Source organism: Chenopodium quinoa, unplaced genomic scaffold (genome assembly GCF_001683475.1).
Source record: "Chenopodium quinoa cultivar QQ74 unplaced genomic scaffold, ASM168347v1, whole genome shotgun sequence".
In the NCBI taxonomy this organism is placed as follows: domain Eukaryota; kingdom Viridiplantae; phylum Streptophyta; class Magnoliopsida; order Caryophyllales; family Amaranthaceae; genus Chenopodium; species Chenopodium quinoa.
Window position 1 is genome coordinate 43080 of NW_018744895.1, and position 9298 is coordinate 52377.

Consider the following 9298-nt stretch of genomic DNA (forward strand, 5'->3'; position numbering starts at 1 on the left):
CGAATATAGACGTTCATACTCGAAGTGTTTCGCACCAGTTTCTGATCCTTGCCACTTGTCAGCTTACAATGGGCCTACTACCATGGCCAACCCAGATTTGAAAAGAGGCCCAGGCCAACGGTCCACTAGAATCCGAAATGAAATGGATGAGCGTCGCTATCGTGTGAAGAAGGCATGCAGTGTTTGTCGGCGACCTGGGCATAACAAAAATACATGTCCTACTTTTAGTGGTGGTGTTGGATCATCTGGGTAACGACTAATTATTGCTAACATGACTAATTATTTAATCTTGTTTAATATTTATGTTTTTTTTCGCACGCTTAACATTAATTCAATTTTCTGTTATCATGTAGGTCCCATGGATCCGGTGATTGCACCAGGCCCAATAGATCCATCTGTTCTACGGTTGCAGACTTCCCATAGGAGTCATGATGTTTGGTCTGGCGTAGCTGATAGAGTTCTCTCAGTTAGGGAGCATGTGGTCAGCGTGGGACATGAGTGGAGGGTAGAGGGTGGAGTACTAGAGTACGTTAGGCTTGCTTGGTTTTACGGTGTGCATAGGATTTTGGGAGGAGGGTTTTTGCTTGACCGTTCTCTTCTTACGGCGTTGGTTGAGAGGTGGAGGCAGGAGACACATACTTTCCATCTTGTGGTAGGAGAGGGCACCATTACTTTACAGGATGTCGCCGTGCTATTAGTTCTGAGAGTGCACGACCCACCTGTCATTGGACCTCCGTTTGAGGGATGGCATGACCTAATTGAGGAGTTGCTGGGAGTTCGACCTGGCTTTGATGATAACGGTAAGCCATTTTTAGAGGGATCTACTTTGAAGTTGACGTGGCTCAGACGTCACTTCTCACAGATGTCAGAGGGAGCTGATGACTTGACCGTTCAGCGATATAGCCGTGCTTACATTCTCACTCTCATGGGATCTATTCTCTTCGCCGACAAAAGTGGCGATGCTGTGTCACTCTACTACTTGCCGTTCCTTCGAGACTGGGAGACAGCTTCGACCTACAGTTGGGGGAGTGCGACTCTTGGTTTTTTGTACCGGCAGCTATGTCGAGCATGTCAGAGAGGATCGAGACAGATTGGAGGCCCACTCATCCTACTACATCTGTGGTCGTGGGAGCACACTACTATTGTTCGACCATACGTTAGGTGGCCTCGAGATCCGCCACAGGAGGACCTTGAGGATGAGGATGTCATTTTGGGGACTCAGCATCAGCGAGGTGTTGACCCTTTGGCATGCAGGTAAAATGTTTGCTTTAAGTTCATGTTCTTACAGTTTTGTCTGTCGAGAATTATTATTAACGATTTTTTACAGGTGGTTACGAGTCCATCTCTCGTGTGCGCATACTGCTTCTGGACTATCATATTACCGAGATGCGTTTGACCATCAGCGTGAGGACCAGGTATAATCGGTGTTTATTTTTTTTTGTGCATTGTTTTTCTTCAATTATATTAGTTATATACATGTTGACATACTTGTTTTGGGAATTAGATGATTTGGCAGCCATATACTGAGGCGGTGATGGACCGACTTCTGGAGATTTGTCGTTTAGACATGCACATTTGACGTACACGAGCACCTCTGATTTTCTTTGACGTCGTTGAGTTCCACCTCCCAGACCGAGTCCTTCATCAGTTCGGGTTAGAGCAACCGATCCCACAGGTAGTAGACACGGACCTTGCGCTACACAAGAAGGATCGAAGGGGACAACGTAATTGGGAGATTCGGCATTCGGACCATGTACACAAGTGGAGTCGACGAGAGGCATTAGTCGTTTAGGGAAACCCGTTCACTGGGACTTCTTCCCCGGGCATGACAGAGTACATAGCTTGGTACCGTCACATCACGAGACTGGTCATTACTCCACCTTCGTAGGAGTGCCCCCCAATGTAGGGTTTCGTAGTGACCCGACACTACGCGGAAGGAAACCCACCAAGACCCGCCCCTTAATTAAAGCAATTAAACAAGCATAATAAACTTAATCAAACAAGATTAAGAACAAGAATTATACCTTTGACGCGTGCTTCGCTCCCAAGGAGCTCTTACTTCAAAATCTCGAAAAGACGAGATCTCCGACGGATCGTACCCTCGACTCGACCCAGGCGTCCTAAGTCTTGAAGGTTAGTCAAGACCCAGACAAAATAACTATGAGTTTTACGAATCAAAGGTTTACTCTTTTCTTAGAGTTGCCTTTTTAATTCCACTCAAGGTTGTTTCAAATCCCAATACAAGGCTTGGTATTTATAGGGAAATGATCCCTTGATTTTTCATCCTCCACTAATGTGGGAGAATGCATTTTGCTAATTAATTTATTTCTAAAATAAATTATTAAGCAAAACTAATCACAATGCAACAAGTGTCAAATAGAGAGAGAAGGTTAGGTGAGGACCATAAACCTTGGGGGACCATTGCCTTGACCCCCAAGGCATGCTCTAAGCCAATTGGTCCCCACTCCCTCAAACCGCCACATACAATGGGCATGCTGGGCTGCTGCCAGCTAGCATGGCGCTGGCCAGCCCAGCCAGCTAGCATGGTGCTACCTAGCTGCCTCGCATACCTGGTGCTAGGCCATGCTAGGCGCTGGTCCTGGCCAGTGCTAGGCGCTGCTGCTGCTGGCAGCCCAGCACTGCCTATCGCACCACGCATCTCCCTCTTGCATCGCATCGCTAGCACAGCCAGTGCTAGCTGCGCATCGCTGGTGCTGGCCTCGCATGCTACGCACTGGCTGGTCGCACATGCATCACGCACCAGCCACGCGCCACGCACCACGCATATGCTCGCGTCCATCGCTGCACCTCACCCATTGCCAGCCCACACAATTGCTACCCCATACGCACATGCACACACTCGCACTAGCCAGTGCCTAGCACTGCTTGTGCTTGGTGCGAGGCAAGCGTACACGCACACGCACATGCATGTGTGGTGCTGCTGCCTAGCACCTAGCCATCCATTGCACGCACACGCACCAGCCCACACGCATTGCGTGGCTGCTGTGCGAGGCTGCGAGGCACACATGCACACACACACGCATGCCCCTGGCAGTGCGATGGTGCTTGTGCGTGGTGCCAGGCCTTGCGATGGTGCCTAGCAAGGCCTGTGCGCTGCGATAGGGCACCACATGCACCCAGGCACCACGCTAGCATGCTTGCTAGCTGTTATGGGCTGCCTGGTGCCTGTGTGGCTTGCAATGGCTGCCATGCGCACCTAGGCACCCATGTTAGCTTGCGATGGGCTGTTAAGGTGCGCCTAGGCTGCGATGGTGCCTAGCACACACATGGTGCACTTAGGCATGCTACGAGCTAGCCTAGCCTAGCTACGGCTACGCTCATACTTGTTGCTTGTGATTTTGCGACGCTCGGTATCGACGCCCTAGGCTCGATTTCCGACGTTTGTATTCGTAAAACTCTGTCAACTCATTAAATCCTTTCGGATTAATTCAACGTCTCGGATCAGAGATTCGAATGGGTTCGACCCGAAGGGTTCAGTTAAGATTAAGTTGTAATATCAATTGTACCTTGATATTACTGATCGGAAGCGGCCTCCACCTAGGCATTCCGATCACTTGACCTTACTGAAGAATTACTGATGCGTGCATCAATGTGAACGATGAGCATGTTGAAGAATTATTCCAAGAAAGTCAAGAAAGCATGAATCTATACTTGGAAGCTTCTTCAATAGGTCAAACTTACTATCGGGGGCATCAAGACAAAGCCACGCTTTGTATGGTGGCGTTCTTGGGAGTTCTTGAAGCTTCTTGATAGTTCTTTAAGGTTTCTTTAAAAGCTTTCTTAGGTTTTTGCTTACAAGTTTTTACCTTTCACTTGAAAGGGTTTTTCTTGTTTTAAGCACTTAGGATTTCTAATTGCATTAGGAATTGTTTTAGTCTAGTAGGCGTCAATAATAGCTTGGAGTGCAAGTTTGAGTTAGGATAAAATAGGCAAGTTTTATCTTAAGAGTAGTTAGAGTTTAAGTAGGATTAAATAACTAAATCAAAGTTATCTAAACTTGATTAAGTTATGCAATCCGTGGGTTTTTGTTAGGGGATTAGAATTCTAATTCAAGTGGGATTAGGATAATTGATTGAGTTTATAAATATAGGGTTGTAATCTTCGAATAATATACAAGTTTAATCATACATTCATAATAATATTTCTTATTGCTTTTGTTTAAGTTGGATTACTTAAATTCTTGATTGGTGGATTCCAATTTGCTGTTTTGTTTGTTTTAGTTAAAACAATCACCTAGGTTGATTAATTAGGTGGATTCTTGATTAATTAATCTAAGTTTCTTGCTTAATTCTTGGTGAATTTTCTGTATAGAATTAGGTTAGATTCATATCTTTGTGAGGCTTAGTTTTCGGACTAAAAATCACATCATCTTGGTATCAGAGCACGGTTTCGGTAGAAAATAAACTGGTAACGTTTGGCTGGGAATTTTTGAGTGATTCTTTTTGCATTAGTCTCTAAAAACGTCTAGCTATCACCATATAAAATTTCGTAGCTTTTGGTTGAGTAACGAACTCTGTACAGCCTTAAACTTTTGGTGTTGTTGCACTGGGTTGTGGTTGGGAGTCCGGTTTTTGTTTGCTTCAAGATTCCTTCAAGATTTGATCTTTTAATCAAGATTTTTGCATAACCAACCTGGTTTGTGTAGGAGCAATGAGTGACGAAGAAATCCCAGGGATTCCAAGGGGTTTGAACCTTGATCAAGCGCATAACTTGCGGAGGGATCGTCAAATAGAGCGATTGTCACAACAATTGCAAGAAGTATTGGCTAGGCTTGACGAACGTGACAAAACTTCATCTTCAAGGAAGAACAAATCAGTTGCAATTTCTAGTTCAAGTGAAGACGAATATGACAGGAGAAAAGCAAGTAGATCACGACATAAAGATTCATCTTCGAGTGATGAACCTAGAAGGCATAGACGGAAGAACAAGGCCAAAGATGATGACCGAAATATAAGGTTAGATTTTCCGGAATTCAATGGTAGTATGCTAGACCCCGAAAAATATTTTGAGTGGGTTAGAAGAGCCGAAACACTCTTTGATTACAAGGAGTATGATGAACGAAAGAGGTGCAAACTTGCTGAATTAAAACTCACAGGTTATGCGAGTTTATGGTATGATAATCTCAAGAAAAAGAGACGCAAGGAGGGACGATCCAAGATCACTACTTGGACACAATTGCAGAAATATATGAAGCGTCAATTTGTGCCCCATGAGTACGTGCAAGAAGTGTATCTCAAGATGCAGACTTTTAAGCAAGGAAATCAATCCGTGGAGGCTTATTTGTGTGAGTTTGAGAAACTATGTTTATTGTGTGATTTAGAAGAAATTCTAGAGCACAAAATAGCACGTTTTATTGCAGGTTTGAACGAAAATGTTCAAGAGAAGATTGAATTGCACGAATACTATTCGTTTGAAGAAGTATGCAAGGCGGCCATTAAGGTTGAAAGACAATTCAAGGCCAAGAAGACCTCAAGTGTGAAACCGTTCACACGCACGTTCACAAAGGCTAGTGACAAGCCTACCTTTGATAGGACTTCTCCTAATCCGTATGCTAAAGATAACAAACCCAGAAACGAAGCTAGCAAGAAGGTGACCGAAGATAGAAAATGTTTCAAATGTGGGAGTGTTGGCCACATAGCAAGCAATTGCTACTCAAAACGCACTATGACGGCTCAAGAATGGGAAGAAGAGAAAGCTAGGTGCGAGGGAAATAGTGACATGGAGGTTGTGGTCGAGAAAGAACGTGATTTTGAAGAAGAGGAGGGTAGTGCCGAAGAGGTTGATGGTGAAACGCAAGGAAAGAGCTTGGTTCTAAGGAGAGCTCTTCACTCTAAACCTATGCCCGTTGAAGAGAATCAAAGAGAGAAAATCTTTTTAACAAGGTGCAAGGTGGAAGATCGATTGTGTGACGTAATAATAGACTCGGGAAGTTGCACAAATGTGGTGTCTACAACTTTGATCAACAAATTAGAGTGGCCTACAACCGATCACCCAAAACCTTACAAGCTACATTGGCTCAATGATGCTAGTGACGTGAAGGTAACGAAACGAGCCCTAATCACCTTTTCAATTGGCAAATATCATGATAAAGTTTTATGTGATGTATGCCCTATGGATGCTTGTCATATCTTATTGGGTAGACCATGGCAATATGATAGATTTGTCAAGTTTAATGGTAGGACAAATGTGTATATAATTCGAAAAGGAAAGGGGGAAAAATCATATGCATTGAAACCACTTGTTGATCATAGAATTAACCCTAGTTCAAAAGGTGCATATTTAATTGGGGAAAAGGAGTTGGAGAAAGAGATCAACAACAACAATATAGTATATATTATGGTGGCTAACAATGTGCAAGTGAATGAAAGTAAACAAGAAAAGAGGCCCGTGGAATTAGAAGTAGTATTGCAAGAGTATTGTGATGTTTTTCCTAGTGAATTACCACCGGGATTACCACCAATTCGTGGTATTGAACATCAAATTGATCTTATTCCGGGAGCTCCACTACCTAACAAGGCAGCATATAGAAGTAATCCGGAAGAAACAAAGGAAATGCAACGTCAAATAGAGGAATTGATGCAAAGAGGCTACGTGAAAGAGAGTATGAGCCCATGTGCCGTGCCTACATTGTTAGTTCCAAAAAAAGATGGGAGTTGGCGTATGTGCATTGATAGTAGGAGTGTGAACAACATAACCATCAAGTATAGATTTCCTATACCTAGACTTGATGATTTGTTAGACGAATTGCATGGTTCAAAGCTATTTTCCAAGATTGATCTTATGAGTGGCTATCATCAAATACGCATGAGGGAAGGAGATGAATGGAAGACGGCTTTCAAGACTAAAGTGGGGTTGTATGAGTGGTTGGTCATGCCTTTTGGTCTAACCAATGCGCCCAGTACATTTATGAGATTGATGAACGAGGTGTTGAAACCATTTCTTGGAAGGTTCGTAGTTGTTTACTTGGATGACATATTAATTTATTCTGAAAATTTCAATGATCATCTAATGCATTTGAGAAGCGTTTTGGAGGTTCTTAGGGAGAAGAAGTTGTACGCAAAATTGGAAAAATGTTATTTTCTTGTTCCTAGCGTGACGTTTCTAGGGTATGTAGTATCCAAAGATGGTGTGTCCGTGGATCAATCCAAGGTTGAAGCTATCAAGACTTGGCCCGTACCTACCAATGTGAGTGAAGTTAGATCGTTTCATGGTCTAGCGTCGTTTTATAGAAGATTTGTGAAGAATTTTTCCACGATAGTTGCACCTATGACTGAATGCTTGAAGAAAGACAAGGGAAGATTCGAGTGGACCAAGGAAGCCCAACGTGCATTTGATTTGGTCAAAAGGAAGCTATGTGAAGCACCCGTACTTGCATTGCCGGATTTTTCACAACCATTTGAGGTAGAGACCGACGCTAGTGGTGTAGGGATTGGTGCCGTTTTGGTTCAAAAGAAGCGCCCTATTGCCTATTTTAGTGAGAAATTAAACGGTGCTAGATTGAACTATTCTACCTATGACAAGGAGTTCTATGCTATTGTGCGAGCATTGGACCATTGGAGTCACTATTTGCGCCCAAATCACTTTGTGTTGCATAGTGATCACGAAGCTTTGAAGTACATTCATGGTCAACAAAAATTGAACCCTAGACATGCTAAATGGGTAGAGTTTCTACAAGCTTTCAATTTTTCTTCAAAGTATAAGGAGGGGAAAGCAAATGTAGTGGCCGATGCACTATCTAGAAGACACACGTTGCTTGGAGTGTTGAATTGTAAACTACTTGGTTTCGCGTTAATCAAGGAGTACTATAAGGGGGACGTGGATTTCTCTACAATCCTAGAGGAGTGTTCCAAGGGGGCCGTAGGTTCCTATGTTTTACAAGACGGTTTTCTTTTCAAGGGGAATCGTTTGTGCGTGCCTAAGTGTTCTATTAGAGAATTAATAGTAAGAGAAGTGCATGGAGGAGGGATAGCGGGACATTTTGGCATAACGAAAACATTAACTATGCTGCAAGAGCATTTTTATTGGCCTAGAATGCTAGCGGATGTACAATCAATAGTTTCTAGGTGTGCAACATGTCAAAAAGCCAAGGCTACGTTTCATCAAGGCTTATATACGCCCTTGCCCGTGCCAGATTCACCTTGGGAAGACGTGTCTATGGATTTTGTAGTTGGTTTGCCAAGGACTCAAAGAGGAAAGGACTCAATCATGGTTGTAGTGGATCGATTTTCCAAGATGGCTCATTTCATACCTTGTCACAAAGTGGACGATGCTATGAAAGTGGCGGAATTGTATTTCAAGGAAGTGGTGAGACTACATGGGTTGCCGAACAGTATTGTGAGTGATCGTGATACAAAGTTCATGAGTTTCTTTTGGAAATCACTATGGAAGTTGGTGGGAACGAAGCTGTTATTTAGTACATCATATCACCCGCAAACGGACGGACAAACGGAGGTAACAAATCGAACTCTTGGTGTGCTTTTACGTGGACTAGTGAGCAACACACAAAAAGATTGGGATATTAAGCTTGCTCATGCCGAGTTTGCTTACAATAGATCACCTACTTATGCCACAAAACACACACCATTCGAAGTTGTTTATGGTGTCAATCCAAAAATGCCCATTGATTTAATTGAAATTCCAAAAGGGGAAGTGATTCATAAGGATGCCGAGACTAAAATCAAGTACATGATAAAGCTACACGCACAAGTTAGAGCTAGGATTGAACGTGTCAATGAACTCTACAAAGCACGAGCTAACAAGAACAAAAAGCCACAAAGTTTTGAAGTTGGCGACTTGGTGTGGCTACACTTGAGAAAAGAGAGATTTCCTAACAAACGAAAGAATAAATTGATGCCAAGAAGTGAGGGGCCGTTCAAGATTATTGAGAAGATCAATGAGAATGCATATAAGCTTGAATTGCCGGGAGAATATGGTGTAAGCGCAACATTTAATATTGGGGATTTGGTGAAGTATTTGCCAGATGGTGCTATTGAAGATTTGAGGGCAAATTCTTTTGAAGAAGGGGAGGATGATGCGTGCATCAATGTGAACGATGAGCATGTTGAAGAATTATTCCAAGAAAGTCAAGAAAGCATGAATCTATACTTGGAAGCTTCTTCAATAGGTCAAACTTACTATCGGGGGCATCAAGACAAAGCCACGCTTTGTATGGTGGCGTTCTTGGGAGTTCTTGAAGCTTCTTGATAGTTCTTTAAGGTTTCTTTAAAAGCTTTCTTAGGTTTTTGCTTACAAGTTTTTACCTTTCACTTGAAAGGGT

General features: G+C 43.1%; 1 protein-coding gene across 1 annotated transcript; it reads left to right on the plus strand.

The window, feature by feature from the left end:
- The first annotated feature begins 358 nt into the window (after positions 1–358).
- On the plus strand, positions 359–1579 carry LOC110706084 (serine/threonine-protein phosphatase 7 long form homolog). Its single transcript, XM_021884001.1, has 3 exons — positions 359–1254; positions 1328–1415; positions 1505–1579. Exons 1-3 carry the CDS (start codon positions 359–361, stop codon positions 1577–1579), a joined length of 1059 nt encoding a protein of 352 aa, XP_021739693.1.
- Positions 1580–9298: the final 7719 nt, after the last annotated feature.

Coding starts and splice junctions, on each gene's coding strand:
- LOC110706084 (XM_021884001.1), top strand. CDS start 359: ATGGATCCGGTGATTGCACCAGGCCCAATAGATCCATCTGTTCTACGG. Junction 1,255..1,327: donor GTTGACCCTTTGGCATGCAG/GTAAAATGTTTG, acceptor GATTTTTTACAG/GTGGTTACGAGTCCATCTCT. Junction 1,416..1,504: donor ACCATCAGCGTGAGGACCAG/GTATAATCGGTG, acceptor TTTGGGAATTAG/ATGATTTGGCAGCCATATAC.